The sequence below is a fragment of the Solanum verrucosum genome, unplaced genomic scaffold (assembly GCF_900185275.1).
Source record: "Solanum verrucosum unplaced genomic scaffold, falcon-dt-bn FXZP01000100.1, whole genome shotgun sequence".
Taxonomy (NCBI): domain Eukaryota; kingdom Viridiplantae; phylum Streptophyta; class Magnoliopsida; order Solanales; family Solanaceae; genus Solanum; species Solanum verrucosum.
The window spans coordinates 1,352,446-1,374,023 of record NW_026020254.1 but is presented as its reverse complement, the minus strand read 5'-3'; the positions used below and the strand labels follow the sequence as shown (position 1 = coordinate 1,374,023).

At 33.2% G+C, this 21,578-nt stretch overlaps 2 protein-coding genes across 2 annotated transcripts; one reads left to right on the top strand and one right to left on the bottom strand.

The window, feature by feature from the left end:
• Nucleotides 1–10,777: 10,777 nt before the first annotated feature.
• LOC125833222 (uncharacterized) lies at nt 10,778–18,638 on the top strand. The gene is made up of 4 exons (XM_049512370.1): nt 10,778–11,133; nt 13,503–13,764; nt 17,638–17,705; nt 18,141–18,638. The coding sequence occupies exons 1-4, from the start codon at nt 10,999–11,001 to the stop codon at nt 18,387–18,389; spliced, it is 714 nt and encodes a 237-aa protein (XP_049368327.1). The 5' UTR covers nt 10,778–10,998; the 3' UTR covers nt 18,390–18,638.
• A 500-nt stretch (nt 18,639–19,138) lies between these two features.
• LOC125833227 (uncharacterized) lies at nt 19,139–21,578 on the bottom strand. Its single transcript, XM_049512372.1, has 2 exons — nt 21,347–21,578; nt 19,139–20,453 (listed from the first exon to the last, which is right to left on the bottom strand). The coding sequence occupies exon 2, from the start codon at nt 20,016–20,018 to the stop codon at nt 19,416–19,418; it is 603 nt and encodes a 200-aa protein (XP_049368329.1). The 5' UTR covers nt 20,019–20,453; nt 21,347–21,578; the 3' UTR covers nt 19,139–19,415.

The following is a 21,578-nucleotide window of genomic DNA, read 5'->3' as shown; positions in this document are numbered from 1 at the left end:
GCCACCTTCTAGGAAGGGTTCTGTTTCAACTAAGCCTCAAATGTAATACTAATAGTTGTATAGTCCCGTAAAGCCTTTCTCTAACTCAGCTATAGATTGACCGTAATCAATTACTGGTCTTGGTAAAGCTCGTTGACGATCTTGAAGTTCCATGCCATCGTCACTATCACATCCAATGACTAAATCTATGAAAAGTTCATATTGACTATCTAACTTTGGAAATCCTTGATTTCTCCGCTCAACATTTATCCAATCTGTAAACAACACTGATATCTCCAAAATGTCTTCTACTAACGAATATTTGTGGTCTCCAATTTGAAATCTTGCTGCGCTGAAAACTGCCTCCGAATCTACTGATAATCCTTGAATTGCAAGCACATCCTTCACCATCCTACTAAGTTTTGAAAATTGAGTTTCGCGAGCCATCCACCAATTCAGTAGTTATGGTATGCCTTTCTCGTTTGTAATATTATCTGAACCATGTTCAAGATATTTAACAAATTCATATTTAATTATTAGAAGAGTCAAGACCAAGTTTATGTTTCACTCTACCATGGCACCTACTCGAGGCATACACATTTGAGGATTTTCAACATTATCTAAGGAACAATATTTATCATACATTTCTTTAACAAATAATTTTATACTATTTTGACATGTTACCAAATCGGGTTCTTCTTCTGGTTTACTATCTAAATTTTGATAAATGCATTCAACTAAAGCCTTTGCACCATATTCTTTATATTCAGGGTTGAAAAGAATTGCAATTAAATAAGTTTGAGGGATAGGAAAAAAATATTTCTTAAATTTTGTAATCACAACTTCAATAGCACTGGTAAATAATTCATTTGTTTTAAATTCAGAAAAGAGAGTTGAAATCTCACATATATGTATTAAAATTTTAGAAATAGTAGGATAATACATTCCATAAAAAAATTTAGTAGCATCATAAAATGATTTCAAAAATATTCTAAATTCATTTACTTTATCCCAATCACTATCATTAAGTTTAAATTCAGGATAAGTATTATGACTATTAAATTGCATAGTATTATGTTCTCTCTATATATAAGCAACTTCAAGCATATTATAAAGAAATTCCATCTAGTTTTAACATGCTTCGAAACTTTTCTAAACGGAAGTTTACATGCATTACAAAACTCTTTAAATTGATTAATTCTACTACTACTAGGCATATGAAAAATATAAAAACAAGCATTATAAACTTTATCACAACTAATTTCAAATAATTTCACACCGTCACTAACAACCAAATTTAATACATACGCAGCACATCTAACATGAAAAACATATTTACTAATAGGACAAAATTTAAGTTCTAACATATTAATAGCATTTAAATTAGCAGAAGCATTATCTAAAGTAATACTAATGACTTTATCAAAAAGACCAAAAAAATCTAAAATTTCCAACACAATAATAGAAATATACATTCCAGTTTTTTTCTGTTGACAAATTTTATAATCGATAATTCTTTTTTGTAAATTCCAATTATAATCAGTCCAATGCGCAGTATCAGTTAAATAATCAAAATCATTAGGACTACGACCCATATCAATGGTAACAACAACTCTACAATCCATTATTTCAAAATAGGCACGCAACTATTAACAATGTTTTTCTTGAAATTCAAAAATATCTCTTTTTACCATGCTTCTTGATAAACCTTTAAAACTAGGATTATATGTATCACGAATATATGCAATAAAACCCGGAAGTTCTCCAAAACTAAAAGGTAAATCACAAACAACAACCATTTTAGCAAAATTTTCATGATCACAATCCTTATTATAGGTTCAATGTGTAAGAGGACCACTTGGGTTCGAATTATTTAATTCACCTTGAATCATATTTGATCCTCTAGCCGATGCTTCAACACTAGAATCTTCACAAACACCAAGAGAAGATAAATATGCAAACCACTCTTTACTATGATTTTTAATTAGATGTTTTTTAATCCCCCTGTTGAACCTCCACTCCCATCAAATTTATATTTAAAATATTGTTTACAAAGATTACATATACTAAAAGTTTTTTCTTCATTCAAATAACGAAATTTTCACACATTTGATTTTAAAGTACGTTGTACCTTGTTCTTACCTCTAGTTGGAACAATAGGGGGACGACTAGTTTCAACCGAAGGATTGTCCTCCTGAGTACAACCCGGTCCGATGCCCAGCCTTATTCACATCTGAACTCTCTCAATACTTGGGTAGACAAGTATCGTATAGAAAATTGGTTTATCTATTTTCTAGGTCAAGAGAATCCCTATTTATAGAGATTTCTTCCCACTACAAAAAAGAGTAGAAAACAAAAAAAAAACCCATATTATTCTTCCTTTTCCCATAGAAATAGGATTTTGAGTTCTAATTAAATATGGGCACTATAGGGACCACATAATTAATTACCGAGGCTTCCTATTATGGAAATAATTTCAAATAATTAATTTGGATTATTCTAACCATAAGAAATTACAAATCATTCCACTAGAAATTCGTTATTGCACTCTTCTATTTATATTTCGAAATTCCCCATTAAACACTTATGTAATTCCCCATGTTACGATTACATATACTAATCAACAAATTAAATTACCGACGAATTTAATTTAATGATTAATTTCATTTAGAGCACTACTTTAACTTATTTCATATGTCGAATTCATAAACCAACTCGCAAGGTTTGACACGATGAAAACTTATAAGTTTCTCAAAATAAAACATATCAATCAATCTCTATAACGAGAATTGGATTTCATCAACTAACTTATTATTTCACCAATATATATATTATTATCATCCAATCTACTAGGCATATTGACCCATCTCAGATTCTCATCTTTTAATAAAGGCTTAAGTCATCCATATCCCCTTAAGGTTGTTCGCATAATTCGTTTAAACACCTCAGCTAACCCTTGTACCTATTGAACACCTATGCCCCTTAAAATTGATACATATTTGACATTTTTTTGACAATCAACCAAAAATAAGAGAAGTGTGTACTACACTCGATGTGACATGGCAACTTGATGAATTAAATGATGACATGTGACATTTGAATAAAAAAAATATTTAAAAAATGATATTCTAAAAAACCCACCCACCCCACATTTTCTTGTCCAGTGAAATCCCAACCGTACCATTCCCAATCTATTTTTCAACTGTAATATTTTTTTCTCCATTTAGTTTGATACGAGGAAGATGAATAAGGTTTATCACCATGGCCGAAAAAAATGGAGTTACCTAAAATATTTTTCTGAATTTCATAACTGATGCTTTCAGGAGTTAAAGAACTCTTCGTTTCTTTTTAACTATCAATTTTAGTTAATTGATGTGATTCTTTATTGTTGGATTATATTGACATAAGTATATGCTCGAAATTAAACCTTATTGAAAAATATAAAATTTGCCAGAAAACGATGGTGGTAAGGGGGAGGGAGAGGTGGCTAAAGAAAAGAGAGAGAAGAGAAGGGTGGATGGCAATAGAGGCGACGGCAACGATGTCGCCGAAAATGAGTGGAATTGGTAAAAATATTACAGCTAAAGAAGAAGAAAGAAGAAACAGAGAGTGGTGTATTGGATGAAGAAGACGACTTCCTTTTCTATTTTAAAAAATAAAATATTCTTTCCTTTTTTATTAATTTAGGTATATAAGTTAGAGGAAAAAAATATTATTTTGAACAGTTCTATGCGCTTAAAGAGAGTGAAACAGACGTTTTTGACATGTCAACATTTTGTGTCTAATAGGAATGACTTTTCAACAAATAAGGTGTTCAATAGAAACAAAGGTGAGTTTTAAGTGTTTAAGTGAAATATGCGGACAACTTTACGGGGCCGTATATGACTTAAGTCTATAATTAATATATACAGATCATAATAGATATATTAGGATTAAGAGTACAAGTACATTTAATAGTTTAGAAAATATGCTTTTGTCCGTCAGTCTAAAACAACTATTTCTACTCGGTCCCGTTCAACACACACAAAATGCACTAGCACAAGAAGTTGGAACTATACCGTTCCCATAATCAAGATAAATTATATATAATCTTGTACAACAATCATACCGATGGCATGTCCAATTTTCATCCTAGATTGTGAATAAAAATATTTATACTTATAAGAATCGATGATTTAATCCTCTATATATAAGCTAAAGGTTTAAGTCATCTACAACCCCTTAAAGTTGTCTGCATAATTCACTTAGACACCTTAATTAAGACTTGTACCTATTGAACACTTCTAGAAATTCGAATTGATACCATTTGAGCACTTTTTGCCTACATGACACTTTGCTCACATGAAAGCCTTCGATTGAATATTTTCCAATTAAAAAAATGTCTTTCTTCTTCCTTGTGCTGGCCGCGATCACTTTCTTGGGTAGCCGCAACCATCATACGCTCTTCTTCTTTTTTCATTTTATTTCTCTAGCCACTTCACCTCCCTTATCAACATGATTATTTAGTTTTTTAGATTTGTTATTATCGCCGCCCGCCGCCAACACATTCATTTCTTCCTCCTGATTTTGTTTTGACCAAGAAATAAAATTTATCATGAAATAGAGAACAAATTTCACATCCAATTCTACTGTTAAATTAAAAAATCAAGTCACTAGCAATTTTATCTTAATCAAGGTGAGAGTTGAGACCATACTTAAATGAAAGTCATACTCTTCTAACAACATTACCATAAAGCAGAGGGAAGTACTTTTCTAAGAATTAATGTTTACAGGATAAACTCTGTAAGCTACAAGCATTGCAACTTTGTTATTATGATCATATTTGTTACAACTATATAGGGTATTCAGTAAGCTTAAAAAAAGGCTAGAGTTAGGAAATCATGTCAGTAATAAAGTTTCAATTCATTGCAGAAGATCATATTAATATGTAGCTTGCAGAAGCACAATCAGTCGTCGCACAGGTCAAATTCTAACAAATCCTGTGTCATGGTCGGTGGAGGTGGCAATTTTTTTGGTTTTGTTAATACTAGTCCACAAAAGACCCCTTGGGATGCACAGATTGGAAGTGTTAGTGCTGCTAAAATTTGCCCTATCATATTCAGCGTCTTGGGATGCACTGACTGAAAAAGCCTCTGACAGTTTTCTTTTCCTTGAAGATAGGAAAAAAGTGTCACAACTTCTAATATTTGGACATTCGTGGTCCGCTTTTGAAGAACCTGGGGATGTAATTATGGGAAGAGACTGCAATGAAATTAAGCTGTCTCATATGTTGTCGAGTCTCTGCTTTTGATGAAAATGATACAGGTGAATAACAATAATGATTGATAGTGCAAAATCTATCAGTGACACTATAACCACCAGAGTAACTATGAATCTAGGATCTGATTTCTTTCTGATGTATACTGATGTAGGAGGACTAGAGAAACTCTAGTTGCCAGGCTTAATATCAGGCAAGAATCCAGGAGGACAATTTAATCTAATCAGGAATTGGTTACTTGCTTATAAATTGAATGCTGATGGAAATTACCCCACAGAAATGATTATCTTCAACGTTCAGTTTATGCAGATGAAGATCACTTAATATTAGAATTGATCCACTGAACATGTTGTTCTGAAGGTCTAATCTTCTCAGACTAATCAGATTTTGGAATGAAAGAGGTAGAGTTCCACTGAAGTTATTGTGTGAAACATTCAGGATAGTTAAATTCACGTAAACACCAAATATGTCTGGCAGTTCTCCAGATAGAAGTTGTGACTCAAATTAAGGTGTTTGGGATATGTCATTGAAGTCAATGTATGAGTAAGGCTTCCAGTGAAGCTATTTTGTGCCAAATTTAAATCTACTAGCGTAGGCGGCAAGCTATCCGGTAAGTGACCGTTAATGTTGTTTGAACTCAAGTCAAGCTTTTTCAGGTGTTCTTGATTCTGGAGGTCAAAAATTTGATCTTTAAAATTATCCGATAAGTTCAATCCTACAAGATTAATATCAATTACGTTCGATGTCTGGCATGAAATTTCCAGCCATATATCCTCTCAAGGTCTACTAGTGATAAAATTCCAGTTAAGTAGCCGGATAGGATTATTGAGAGCTTCAAACAAATCAAGCAGAGCGATAAACTGATAGTCCTTTTGAGTAAGGGCAGAATCAATGACAGCAACATAAGTTGCACCATCACGAGTATATGATTAGCCGCCATACAGTTTTCGATTAAGACTCTTTTAAGGGGCAGAGAACTGGAACGACAACATGCTAAAAGAGATCAACGACTTCTTACACCAATTTATACTCGAGTTGCAGAAAAATGAATAAAATCGAAAACAAGTAACCTTTTGTAAGCTATTATGAATCGGATGATGTGAAGCCTCATTCGTAGGGTTACAAACACGGAAGTCGAGTGGTCTGATGTGTGGGTTGGGTTGTTTTTGTGAAGTTGAAAAGTAGTTTGATAGCTGAAGGAAGGAGTTCTAATAGGTTTTTTGTAAAGATGAAAGAGTTTGATAGGTGAAGGAATTCTAATAATTTATTTTTTTTAAAGATGAAAGAGTTTGATAGTTGAAGGAGTTCTAGTTCTTTTTTGTAAAGATGATACAATACTTGCTAATGAGTGATTTGTGTTTTTCTGTTTACTTTTTTTTTTTTTGTTCCCCTGTGTATTGAAGGAAATTTTTGAATGTTAATAAAAAGTAAAGTTGTCAATATGGGCTAGCCTACCCCATTCGGGCCAACCCATACATGCTTTGAAATTTGAGGGGTCAGACCGGGCTAGCCCATTTTTGGTGTGAGTCTAAAAATGGTCGGCCTAACCCACACTTATGCTACAGGCTTGCCGGTCTAGCCCTATTTTCTTAAAAGTATGTTTTTTTTTTATAATTTTTTAAACTAAATTATAATTTTAAAATATTATCATAAATATTGACAAGATAATATTACATGGTGTTAGTGTTGCTACTTGTTAATCAAATCCACAAATAAAATTATCTTTATAATATTTATTAAGTTTGATTTCAAGTAAAAACATAAATAACTAAATAAATATGAAAAATCACCCCCCATATATGTTTAAGGGGCATTATTGCGGATTTTAAATTTACTTTTAAAATATTATTGCTTATAACATTTTAATTGCGGGTTATAACAAATCACTTTTTATATATAAATCAATTTAATTTCACTTTATTAAATAATTAGTCTTTAATAATTATATTTTTATTACTCCCTCCGTCCCATTTTATATGTTGTACTTTGATTTGGCACAAACTTTAAGAAAAATGGAAAGACTCTACAATGTTCCGAAAATACCTTTATTAATAAGTCTAATTTGTTAAATAAAAAAAATACTATATCTGACTTTGAATAGAAAAGTTTATGACTTTTCTCTCTCTCATAAGTTAATGTCACATCAGTCATTAATATAAATCCAAAATAGTCCAATTCAAGAAGGGTAAAATAGGGATAATGTCATTAAATATTTACCAAATAAGGAAATGTGTCATTCTTTTTGGGACTGACCAAAAATGAAAGTGAGTCATATAAATTGGGACAGAGGGAGTATTAGTTTTTGATATAAATAAAGAATAAATCATAATTATTTGTTACACATTTTTAGGATTTTACCTTGATCCTTGTTCTTTTATTACTTATTTTTGTACTGTCTTCTATAATTATATTTTTATTATTAAGTGATATAAATAAAGAATCAATCATAATTATCTCTTACACATTTTTATGGATTTTATCTTGATTCTTGTTCTTTTTTTACTATTACACGTCATAAGAAAACGTGTTCTTTTTTTACTGTTACACGTCATAAGAAAACGTAGAGTTACTATCTCAAAAGGTCACTCAACTTTAGAAATTTATCTAGCAAAGTCACTAAACTTTATTTTGTATCAATAAAAATCACTCAACTTAGGCCTTTATATCAATAAATCACTCAATCATTTTCTTGTTAAAAACAATTCACACCACAAATAAATTACTCTTATTTTTTATATTATGTTCATGATTAAACTGCTAAACACATGACTCAAAATTACTATTTCATTATAAAATAATAAAAATTCAAAATAAAAGATAAATTTATCAAACTTTGAACCTAAAATTCTCCAAACTAGAGTCATGATACATGGAACCTCACTTTTATTTTTATTTTTAAAATGTAAAAAGATATTCACACAAATACTAAATTGATTAAACCACCACAACAAGTGTGGTTACTATCAAATGAAGCAGTTAACAAATGAAATTGATAAATTATCGAAATTGATTAAACTACCAACGCAAGTTTGACAGCCGTCATTGCAATGAAGCAATATTAATCTACCAAATGAAATTGATAAAAAAAAAAATTATTATTTTATTTTATAATATATAATAAATTAGTAATTTTAAACCATTTATTTATTATTTTAATTGTGATCAGATATTTTTTTTAAAATTATTTTATTTTTTTAATGATAAATTTGATCGAATGGTTTTATTGATACAAAATAAAATTTAGTGACTTTGCTAGATAAATTTTTAAAGTTGAGTGACTCTTTGAGATATTAACTCGAAAACGTATTATGCACATGTCATGTTCTTTATTTTATTTTATAAAGATTTTTAATGGAATCCTTCAAAGATAAAAGAAAAAAAAAGGAATTCTAAGTCGTTACAAAGTCATATAATGCACATGGAAAAATTCTGGTACACGACATTTCATAACATTCTTTTAAGATACATTTAAATTTATTATATTGACACATTTGCCACCAACTTTAGCACTTAATTTAGTTCGATGATTATTCTATTACTAAAAATCTAGCACATTTTTAGCAACTATAATATTCTTGAATTAGGTAATGGTGGTGGCTATTAGTGAAAACAGCCAACTACTTGCAATTAATCTGACTGGAAAGACTTGTTGCCAATACTGAATTTTGCCTTTATCGAGTTGATTAATGGAAAAATATTTGCAACCTAATACCAAACAACACTTGAATAAATTAGTTTAAGCATATAGCATTATACAGCCATTCCATCTTTCTTAATTTTTTTAAAATTCAAATAACCCCCATTCGATGGGTCCCTCTGAAATTTTTGTAAGAATTAGTATTTTTTATTTTTTATTTTTTGGTATTGGATTTTTGTGGAGCCCGATTAATTCAAATGCACTCGAGAAGTTTGAATTTGGGGGTAAAATATTGTCTATCAAAGACGACTTCGTATTGAGATCTTATCATTCCACCGCCACTTTTGATGAATATTAAATCTAAACCTCCTTTCCACTTTAATATGGTAGATAATGAGCTTAAAAATGACTTATGGTGTTTTTAATGAAAATATGAAAAAACAAGTATGATAAGTGATCATTCCAAGTTTATTGTCTCATCCCTAGCTATTCAAGTCTCAACACTCCCCCACCCCAAACCATCAACCTCGTCTTGTTTCACTCCCACAATATTTTACTAGATTGTATATAAATATTATTGAAGTAATATTTATTTATCTATCAAATATTTAAAAATACATATTTTTTATTAAAATATTTTATAGAAAAACCTTTTTCATGAATCTTTCTTCGTAGCAACTAGCAACCACACCCCAAGCGGAAAAAAATGTCTTGAATTGAATTTGGTAGATATTATTACCAAAATTGCTCTATGAATCCAAGTAAAGTTTGATATTCTCCCCCCTTTGCTTTTCGTCACTTGCCAAAAAATTAGACTTCCTTCTTTAAATGCAAACTAAAAAAATCTTCTTTAAAATGAAAAACATTAAGATTAAATTAATATTTTTAGTGGCTAACTAAAAAGAAATAAGTCGCATACATTATGAAAACAATATTTTATTTAGAAGAAGGGAGTAAGTAGCCGCTTGGCCATGTACTAGATTTGTTAAATTTGTAATAATAACATTATTTGAAAAAAGGGCAACTTTCACTCTTTTTTCATCTTCGTTCTTAAATGTTTTTGTATATGATTAGTTCATCTTTTTTGTCATTCCCAAAAAGTAATTAGTTTTCTATATTTTATACTAACAATTAGACGTAAACTTTTCATTATGCAATTAATAAAATAATTTATAGTTATATAAATATTTATGATATATTTTAGTTCATAAATTTCAAAAATTAAACTCTATATCTATGTAAATATCTTCACGAGACGAAAAATTATTATTTTCTTTTAAATTTCAACTGAATCATATCTAAACTATATACTCGGTTTGAATTAAAGACCAAAAAAAGTTGGGGATTAAAAACGAACTTCTGACCAAACTTTTTGGCCTAAAATTAGCCAGCTAAATGAAGAACTTTTATCATTTTTTTATTAATAAATAATTCCAAGCTGTCGGTGTGAACAATGAGTACATCTCGTCCACCAATAAGAATTGTGATGGAGAGTAAGTACTCCTTCACTTTAAGTCTCTTGGGTACATAATCGACTTTGTTAGGAAACGTTTTTACCTTTCAATCTGAGACTTCTCGACACGAATCAGAATTTAGTTAGACTTTTTAACGCAAATTTGAATTTAGTCGAATTCTAATGTGGATATCAAACTCTAGACCGAAAAGAAAAAATACACCTCGTCCTTCAATAATGACCATCTCTTTTTGACTAATGGGCCCCACAATTCATCCAAACGGGCCCAGCCCGGACCCACCCCCCGTTTCACTGCCATATCCGTGTAGCGTGTATCCCACTTCCTCAATTTGTCCCTTTTGCCTCAGTCGGAAACAACCACAACGATAAAAACAAGCTAAAACAGTGTGGAGGAACTATATACTAAAAATAATTTTAAAAAAATTAAAGCATAAAGTTTATCCAATCGATAAAAGAAATTCGTCGACAAACTCTGCAGAAAAAAGAGAGAGAAAACGAAAAAGGGTATCGCTAAACCAAACGGTCCATGGTGATTGTTATGATAACAACAACCACGTTGCTTTTTCATTGTTTGATTTGAATTCAAATTTTTTTCATTATTATTTGGGGGAGATTGTTGAGGCTTTTTTAGGGTTTTAAATTTGAAGAAGGATGACGGAGGTGGTCCTCCACATATATGATGTGACGAATAGTGGCTCCGATAAGACCAACAACACCATTGTTCAGATCAACAAGTTTTTCAAAGACGGTATCGGTCTTGGTGGAATCTTTCATAGTGCCGTTCAGGTTCACTTCTTCTTCTTTACGAATTTCAATTGCCTTTTCTCTGCTTGATTTTGTGTAATTTTCCCCTCTCAATTTGGAAATTTGGTGTTCTGTGTAGGATAATTGGATCTAGGGTTTAGTGTCGGTGGGAGTGGATTTTTGAATTTCTGTTTTAAGCTGTTGGATACTGAAATTTGTTTTGTTTTAGTGCGTTAAATCATATATTTTTTATGCCTGGGAATATTTCATATAAGGGGGGATCTGGTTGAATGCGTTCATGGTATATTCTCAAACATATCCTTTTCTGTTTTTGGTCAATTAATATTTCTCTTGAACTTACTGGTTATGAGGATGTGTGAATTGACTCGATTTATGCTCTTTAACTAGTAAAATCAATTGCCTTGTGGCGTGTGGGCATCAAGTTTCTTGTGTTTGTTTTTCTTTCTTTTCTTTTTTGCTTCTCCTTTGACACACAACTTTCGTTTGATAATCCTGAGGTTTTTGAGTTCATAGTAGATGTCAACATTGCAACTTGTTACCATCTAAAATTACTGTAGAAGTTGAAAACAAGTTTGATGTGCATATGACTTGCTATTATCTCAAATTTTGTCTTTGAAATCTGTTAATACTTGCAAGCTGTTTAGTTCCAAGGGTGGCGTAGCGGTTGAGGCATGGGAGTAATAGCCGGGAGATCCCTAGGTTCTAATTCTAGCTATAACACATGGTGTGAGTCCATCAGTTCTAACCTTGGTGGGCCGGATAATCTAGGCTAGTAATCCAAACACAATAGTTTCCTTTTCACCATCAAGCATCTGCAAATATATATTCTTGGAAATCTTAGCTTTCTATTATTTCTGCTGTTAGCTAAAAAATTAATCATATCTATTGTCTTCTCAAAGATGCAATATCTTTTTGCCTTTCTGGCAACGGCATTTTTATTCACAAAAAAAGGGTTGGTACAATTTTTTGTTCTTTTTCAGTGTTGACTAGAAGAGAAAGAGTTCCTGCTTGAGCATTGGAACAAATTTCTCCAATTTTTCAAGCTATTTTTTTTTTTTTTATGAAGTAGATTCATTTAAAGGCATCAAGAAGATGCAAGCTTTACAAGGATAGATCAGTTAAGCTCACAAAAAAAGGATTTGTAGCCTCTTTCTAAACTATAGAGCTAACAAAATCCAAGAATAGTTCTAAATTATTTACAGGGCTCTATTTGGACCAACCAAAAAGGCTAACTAGACATCTGTCTCGCAAAAGATTTCTAGAAGTTGAAATTCCATCAGAACATCTTTTATTCCTCTCTGTCCATCATCGACATACTCTTGATGGCTTTGCCAACTTCCCGTGAACTCCAACTTTCAAGGGCATCCCTATCAGAGAAAGGCATGACCCAGGAAAGACCAAAAAAGCAACAAAACATATTCCAGAGGTCTGAGGCAGCTGGGCAGTGCAGTAGCAAGTGGTTGACACTTTTTGTGTGCTTGTGGCAGAAATAGCATCGGTTAACAAGCTGGAATTTCTTTTTGGAGAGATTATCCTATGTGAGGCATGAGTTATGCAGTGCAGTCCAACTGAAACAGATCACTTTGGTAGTATGCAGTGCAGTCCAACTGAAACAGATCACTTTGGTAGTATGCAGTGCAGTCCAACTGAAACAGATCACTTTGGTAGTATGCAGTGCAGTCCAGCAATGTTACGGTATTAATGTTGGCGGTAATGTCTGAACTGTATGAGATGTTGTCCACCAGACACTTCCGTATTTGGGGCCATACATGTAATAATAAGCTTTATGATCCTTGTTGTTTACCCAAAATGAACTTAGTAACATTGTTGCTCTCGAGAACTTGATATCGAATCTAGTTTATCTAACTTTAGAAGTAGGAACCATTAAGTTAAGTTAGAAAGAAAAACAGCAAGAGTGTAACCTAGTGGTCAATGTAGTGGGTTGAGAATCATGGAGTGTCAGGTTCATATCTTACACTAGATGATTTCTTCCCATCTTTCAAAGCTTTAGAGTGAAGTTACATGATACTTGTGTTGGTGGGAGGTAGCAGGTACTTGTGGAATTAGTCGATGTGTGTGCAATTCTGCCTCGGACACCATGGTTATAAAAATAAAATGAGATATACTGGTTATTCTGCGATGATATACTTGGACAGTATCTATTTGCAGAAGTGTTGCATGGTACCATCTTGTGCAGTGTCTATTTAAGCTCATCACTTCCTGTTTTCAGTAGCTCTTTAACTTTTAGCTGAACTTTGGTCGTTTGTTCATCAACTAGCTTCGTTTTGTCAAAATGCTGCTATGCTTATACTGTATATACCTCTGCTTTCTCTGTTTATCCTTTTAAGCTTGTGTTAATAAATGTTAGATTTGGTGTAAATTTGACATAGGTTTATGGAGATGATGAGTGGTCATTCGGGTTCTGTGAACAAGGTACTGGAGTTTTTAGCTATCCTGCTGGGAAAAATCCAATGTATTCGTACCGTGAATGCATTGTACTTGGAAACACAAACCACTCTATTTTCAAAGTGAATGAGATATTGAGAGAGCTTAGTAGAGAGTGGCCTGGACACTCATATGATTTATTGTCAAAGAATTGCAATCACTTTTGTGATGAATTTTGTGAAAGACTTGGTGTTCAAAAGCTTCCTGGTAATCTTTTTCTCCCTCTCTCTGTTCTTCCCTTGCTTGTTAATTCCGTTTGTGCTTTAACCATTTTCATAGACAAACTCTTAGTTGTGAACTTGAATGTGGCGCAAATGTATGTCCACAACTTTAAGTGTCTGGAGAAATGCTCAAATTACTACGTATTTGCTATCTCATCTCTCTCAATTGGGTGATGTTTGTTCACGGGGTGAGATGTTTACTCCGGAGACAGTTCTTGGTTGCCAATGCTCATGAAAACCAACTTTAACTCGACCTTCGTTAACATTTTCTATGAATGTTATTTCTTTCTTTCTAAGTTTAGTTCCAACTTTACTAGTCTTGATTTCTATGAAATTATTGATTGATAGACATTCAGGCTTAGAAACAAGGTGCACAAACATGATGGGACCAATAACAAAGTCCCTCTTTAGATTTGCCAAGAATATTATTATGATCCATAGTTATAGATTAGGATGAATAACCTCAGAAAGTTTAATTTTGAAGTTGAACCCCTAATCTGTGCACTGTTAAGGTAGCAAATATTTCATTACCATAGTTGCCAAGCACTCAAGACGTGCTAGGTATTTGTCTGAGCTGCTATATATGTCGTCATTTTTTCCACATATTATATACATCAGTTAAATTTCACCATGATGCTAAATTACATAAACTTCTATCTTTTAAATCATGTGTTGATGATTTCTTTTCTCATTTTCAAAAAAAATCATGTGTTGATGATGCCTTCCCTTCAAAACATCTCTGGTTCCTCTCCCTTCTAAAATAATCCAAAAAACACATGCTCGAATGATTCTCCAGTTTTTCTTCAACTCTTTATTCCAGCATTGAAGTGTTAAGCTCATGATATCACAGGTTCGAACCCTGTTGCTTATTGAAACCCTAATATTTAAGTGGAGAAGGGTAGAGTGGCTGGCCCGTTATCCTCAATAGTTCTGAACTGTGCGTCACTGTCCCTCGGAATTTCTCGGTTTTCAAAAGAAGTATTTAATCACATGCTTGCCAAAAAGAAGTTTTTTGAGGGCATGATAAATTTTGCTTGTAGTGTAATTCACGCTACTAAGAACCTTTTATTTAATCTGAAGTAGTCTGTAAAATATGGTTCTCCAAATGTAGGTGCTTTTGGGCGTTATTTTGTGGAAGGGTGGGGTCTTAGATTTAAGCGTCTACTGAAGTCCTGCCTTGCGTTCTGATTGTTGCTTGTATTGAGGTTCCCATCATGTGCACTAGAGTAACAGCTCCAGACAAATTGAGATATTATTTTGCCTTAACAATACAAATGATTATGCATGCAATGTATTTCATGCAGTGAAGTCAGACCGAGTATTTAATTTTTGTTGCCTCTTCATCTGCTAGTGAGCAGTCCTAAAGTGTCCACGTTATCTAGGCTTACATTAAAAAGTTAGATGGCCACATTAAGTGTTCTCCTGAAGGACATGAGTGTAACAACCATCTGTAATCAGGAAACTTGTAATAGAACTCGTCTCTTGGAGTATACATGTGCTAAGTATACACCGCAATTTGATTGTTGATTTGTGGATCGTTTTGCGATTGTTATACTGTTTGAATATATCACCTCCAGACAGTGTTGTGAAAGGTGATCACCTCTTCATCGCCTATTAGTTCTGTGGCACATCCATCTTCAGAAGGCGACACCATGGTAACAATGGCGAGAAAGGTGTCACCTTTTGTATTTCTTCAACAAAAAAAAAAGGCGACCAATTTAGGGTTTTAAAAGTTAAAAGGTAATTTTAAGGTTTTCTTTCCAAATTTGCATAGTGGCACTCTTAGACTGTTACAACGACTCCAACCAGTCGTCTCGACTAGACTTCTCCAGTGACCAGATTTCTTTGGTGACCAGCCAGACTTTTCCGGCAACTCCAAAGTCTAAACCGATACGTATTTCTTCGTTTCTTCTACTAATAATTTCTTCTTCTTTTATTCTTCAGATTTCTTCTTCTAAATATCTTCCTCTGGTTCTTTTTCCTTCTTCTTCAGACGTCAGAGTTACTTCTACCTCTGTTTTGACTTCTTTTTTTTCTTAGGGCCCGTTTGGCCATGCGATATGGTATCATGATATGAAATCATGATATGGTATCATGATATGGAATTGAAGGTTTGTTTGGACATGCGATATGGAATTTTTGTGTTGTATATTTTCTCATAAACATAAAAATCCCATAAGTTGTAAAACTATTAAAATTGCCCCAATTGTTTATTCAATCTTATCAAATAAACAAAAATTATAAAATCACATAATAAATTATTACAAAGTTATTTGTTCTTCAGTTAATTCATCTAACTTTAATTTAAGTAAAAAAAATTGAACATAAATTGTACTTGATATGTTCATATCTCTCAACTACTCTTACAAATAACCTATAAAGTAGAAAAAAAACATACATTAGTGAGTAAATATTAACTTAGAAGTTAAATGCACTAAGATAAAAATTAACAAACATCACTAACTTCTAACTATTTACAAGAAAAATCAATAGTTAAATATTATTGAATAATGAAATTTTAAAAAGTTATCACAAGTTTGAGTCAAAAACACTTCTAATAAAATTTAATCAAAAAAATTATAACTAGTCCACTTGACTAAATATTAATAACTAATTAATCAAATTTTCCTAAGTCCTCAATCAATTGGACTTGATATCCTTCAGTCATGTGAACGAACATTTTGCAAATACTAAGATTAAGAAAGTGCGGCAGCGCCAATGAAAATTGTCTTTTATCAATATTATGCGTAGTCATAAGATTAAGACGTTTTTTTTAATTATGAAAAATCAAAAAAGTATTACTCCCTTTGTTCTCATTTATATTTACCAAATGAATTTCTACTTTATCATTTATATTCACCAAATTTAAAGTGATAATAAATTTTATATTTGTGAGAATAATAAATTTTAAAAAGTAATGATGTGATTATAAATTTTATTTACATATGAAACAAATGGTTAGTAGATATAAATGTGGGGTTGTTTTAACAAAATATGAACTCATGGATCAATTATTGTATTAAAATATTTCAAATCATGATATGAAATCACATGGTGATTCTATATCATGGTTTTTGGAGAATATGGTATCACCTCTCATGATATGGAATCATGAGATGAAATCAGCGTAAAATCGCATGTCCAAACGCTGATTTCATCTCACGATACCATATCGTGATATGATATCGCATGGCCAAACGCCTACTTATTCAAGTTCTAGACTTTTAGTATCTACTATCTATTTTCAGTTTTTGAATTGAAATGTTTGCTAATATGTTATTGCTATTTAGATTTTGATTATTTATATATGCAATTAAATATTTTAATTTTTTGGTATGAATTGGTGCCTCTTCAGAAGGCAAGTGCCTCTCCGCTCGCCTCGCCTTGTGGCGAGGCAGACCCTTGTCGCCTTTCGCCATCCAAAACACTGCCTCCAGAAAGATAGAAGCATGAAACCAAACTGTCCACTGATATTTGAGTGCTATAAGCATGCTGGTTGAAGCAACGTCTTTAATCATGAGGTTAACTACCCATGTTTCTTATGGGATCTTTGTAACATTTCTTGATTGTTGGAGTTTATTGGTGTTAGATGTTCACTGCAATATGATTGGTAATTGGGACAAGTTATATTTTTGATTGCTATACTGTTTGGATATGTCACCTCAAGAAATAGATACCTGCCAAATGGAAACACAATGGTCAAAAACTGCCACTAGTGCTAGAGTGCTAGTCAAGTGCTCTGATTCAAGCAACCTCTTGAACAAACATATATACATTGTGCAGCGTAAATTTTCTGGATTTTTAATCTTCTGTCTGAAACTCGCCAGCATAGACCATATTCTTATAGCTTCTGTAACAGGCTGGGTTAACAGGTTTGCTCATGCTGGTGATGCTGCCGTTGAGATAGCAGGAACTACTGCTTTTAGGGTGAGATTCTTCTACTTTTGGATGTGCATTTCTTTATCTCTAATGTAATATGTGTAGTTACTAATCCCCTAGTTCCCAGTGCCGCGTGCCTGCTGGTCAGGCGAAACAAAGTTCTCTTCTGCTTCTATTTCTCTTTATGTGTACCAATTGTTTGGCCCTTTTTCTGAAATGAAAATTTCTCTCAAATAGTTAATTTTATGTAAGATCAATCTATTCGATGACTGAGATCTTGATTGGATATATATTTTCAACTTATTTTCCACATTCAACTATTAACTCGATCAAAGTCTTTAAAAATATGAATTAAGTAGCTTAACAGATTATTTATGTTTGTTTGATTAATAAGCACCTTGATGTAAGTTTGTTTGCTTGTTAACTTTGCTTGCTAGCTTAGCACAACTTTTGCTTCAACTTGACTTCTTTATCTCTTTGTAGCTGAGGCAAGCTAAAACAGAGATCGTTACAGCTAGTAAAGTGGCATATAGGTTCTTCGCAGGAGTTGCTTCTAACAATTCAGCTTCCCCCGACTCTCCTGGCAACTCTGGTCGGGGAACTCCTAGGTTTCAAGCAAATTGGTTTAAAAACTTTATCACCACTGGTGCGAAACCATCTGGTTCAGATAGTGAAGAGGTGCTAGGACAGCAGCAGCAGCATGGAACAGAGACCCCTTTGAGGCAGAACTAGCGGCAGGAAAACTAAAAGAATTCCACTCATCCGTCCTGTTCCAAGTTATAGTTCATGTTGTAGTCAGACATGAGGAATATCGTTTCCCACACCGATTCCCGTTATTGTCAAGAAAATGCCAAGCCTATTGCTCCTGATTTGTTGTGGAATATGTAAATCATTTTGTTTTTCTGGTGCTGCTTAAATATTGCAATTTGTTATGGGATTATGTAAATTGCTCTGGTCTTTTGTGTTATGCTGATTAGTGCTAGAGAACACTGCATGCACAAAACTAACGATTTTCTTAGTATCTTAGCTGTTCTTTTTTTCAATGTCTTTTACATAGCAGATATGTGATTTCTCTATGGCGACTTTTCTTCCTTCAATTTCATCCACTTGGCAGATGTGATGTTGGGTTAAATTGTTTCCTCTGGTCCAGATGAAATATGGAAGAGTGGTAAGTATTCGACGCTAGCCTTCATCCACAAAACGAAAGACCCACGTGTGAGGATTTGCATAACAGGCATGTCTAGTCTCTCTCTGAGCAAAAGTTGAAAAAGAAATCAAGTTATCGGCTGCCACAAAAATTTGATATTTAAGTACATCCTGCGTAGTGTCGTTTTCATGACAGAAAGTAGCCCATTCGTCCTCCTCCAGTTTCTAACTTTCAGATACTTTGTTTTCTTCTCCTCAATCAAATTTTTTCCCATTTATCAAGAAAAAATAAGCAGAGCAGCCTGTTGAGTTAACTTCAACATTTTCAAGCAAGGATTTCGAGACCATAATAGTAAGAAAATAAATAATATCACCAGTACATTTACTTAATATAAATACCAGCAGTAGGTTTTTTAAAACACAAGCAAGAGCAAAAGCTTACATAACATAACACAAACGAGGTGGTGAGTTTCACCTTCAAATATATACAGAGGATTATTCAAACCCATAAAGGAAAAAGAAAAATAGCAGTTCAGCACCAGCAACTGGATTACAAACCCCAAGACTCCCAATTAATTCACTCCCTCAACACCTGATTGAAGACATAAGAGTCTACTGGAGAGCATCTTCAGCTATCTGAAGAGATGATAAAGACTGTGCTGCAATAAAACCAGGAGAAATTCTTGCAACCTCCCAATTTCCTTCATCAAAGTAGTGATGGTTAATATCATCCCTTACCCAAGTTTCAGATGAAACCATCCACTCGGAATTCCCCCACTCACTCGACATGCATCTGTACCCGCTTGCACCAGAAACCCAGTCTGTTCCTTCAACTGAATATGTTGAAAAGTCTTGGCGCGGAAGCATGGGTCTTCCTCTGCCCACGAAGAAGTCAAAACTGCTGTTAAGATCCCACGAGTTCCATCCTTCTTCCTTCTTGAGGAGTAGCTTACATGAATCATCTGTATCTTCGCCAAGTAGAACCTGAAGTGCAACTGCTTCAGCAATCGCGGCACCCTGTTCATCAAGCCTTTGTTGTTCTTCTTTCTTCTTCTGCTTCTTTTTTTCCAGTTCAGAACGGATGGCAGCTGAAGTGGCCAAGGCTTTCTCTAAGCGCCTCTTCTTTTTCTCAGCTTGCTTAATTCGATCCAACTCATCCTTAACTTGCTTCTTCTTCCCTTTTCTAACAGCAGGTGCCACCTTAGCACATTCCATTTTGCCAACTAATTATGAATCAGTAACACTTGAACCTACCCGAATTTTCCTTTGTTGTGGATATTTCTAAGACAAGTTCATTCTCTTTATAACTAATTTATTATCTTTTCTTTTGTGCCCTGTTACTAATACTATTGCAAAAAAAAACTATGCTATTCAATCTAAAGCTTTTACTAACGTTACACCTACACAAACTCAGGTCTAAGGGAATACCGGATTTTACGAACAATACAGTCCCAGACAGAAACAACAGGAGATTGAAGAAGAGAAGACTGGTAAGCACTCATAGGCCCGTCACTCACCATTCTTCCTAGTTTGCCACAAGCCTTGCATTTACCCATCTGGCAACAACTAACAAACTACTAAGCCCACTGAAAACCCAACAAAATGATGTCTATACTTGTCTGCTTGCAACAACTCACATGGCCTTCCTCCCTGCAGAATTTACATCAAACTTAGTATGTAAAATCCACACATTATCTGAACAAATAGTTTGGAAACACAATCAAGAGAGTTTCTAGACATACTTAGATCACAATATAATATATATATATATACGTATATATATACACACACACACACAAAGCAAACTAGATGGTTGTCAAAATTACCCAACTTCTGTGTAAAGGATAATCCATAGTACTCATCCAGCTTATTAAAGAAACCATAAAAAACAAAGGTACCCATCTACCAACAAAAGCAGAAGGGAATTTTAAGAGAGTTGAAAATCCCAACAGCAACACAGACAAATCATCAGTGTCCTCAAGCATCCGTGAGAACACCAATAAAGTCATATTACATATCCTTCACAACATAGAAATTGAATCCTGTACATTCATGTTCTCAAATATGAAGTATTGCTTAAGGCCTTTTTAAGACTCTTACTAGTCAGAACAGTCATTTCTAAGTCTAATAATCCTCTAGTAAGGTAAATTGATTTGTTAATGAGTGAGTTAGCATACAATTCCTGTCATAGTGGGTAAGCAACTAAAGAAAACCCTAATTTCACAAAATTGAGATCATATAAGATCCCTAAATCAGAAATTGACTTCATCAGACCAAACCCAAAAACTACAAAAACCAATAATTCCAATTAAATTCAGTTAAAATCCAAATCCAAATTCAGATATAAACTTCACTAATCCAATTCCGACGCACATACAAAAACCTCAACTTTCAATCAAATAAATCACTTCCACACACAATTAACATCAGATCGAGAACACCCAGAATCCAAATCCGACAGAAAAACAAAACAAACCCATAAAAATCAAATCTTTCAGATCTCAGTTAAACACAAAGCTCTAAAAGAACAAGAAAAAACAAACCTTCGAGAGAAAATGGCCACAGGAAAAACTCTTCCAGCAAAAATCAACTAGCAATAAAAGAGTATAAAAGATCTGTAGATCTGAATCGCAAAAGAGAAAACAGAGAAATTGGTGTCCAAAGAAAATTTATAGATAGAAAAGAGAGAGAGAAGATAATATAATAACCAAACTGATCACATGAATTTGCCGGTTTGGAAGAGACGGGGATGAGTACGAGAAGGAAGGGTAGAAT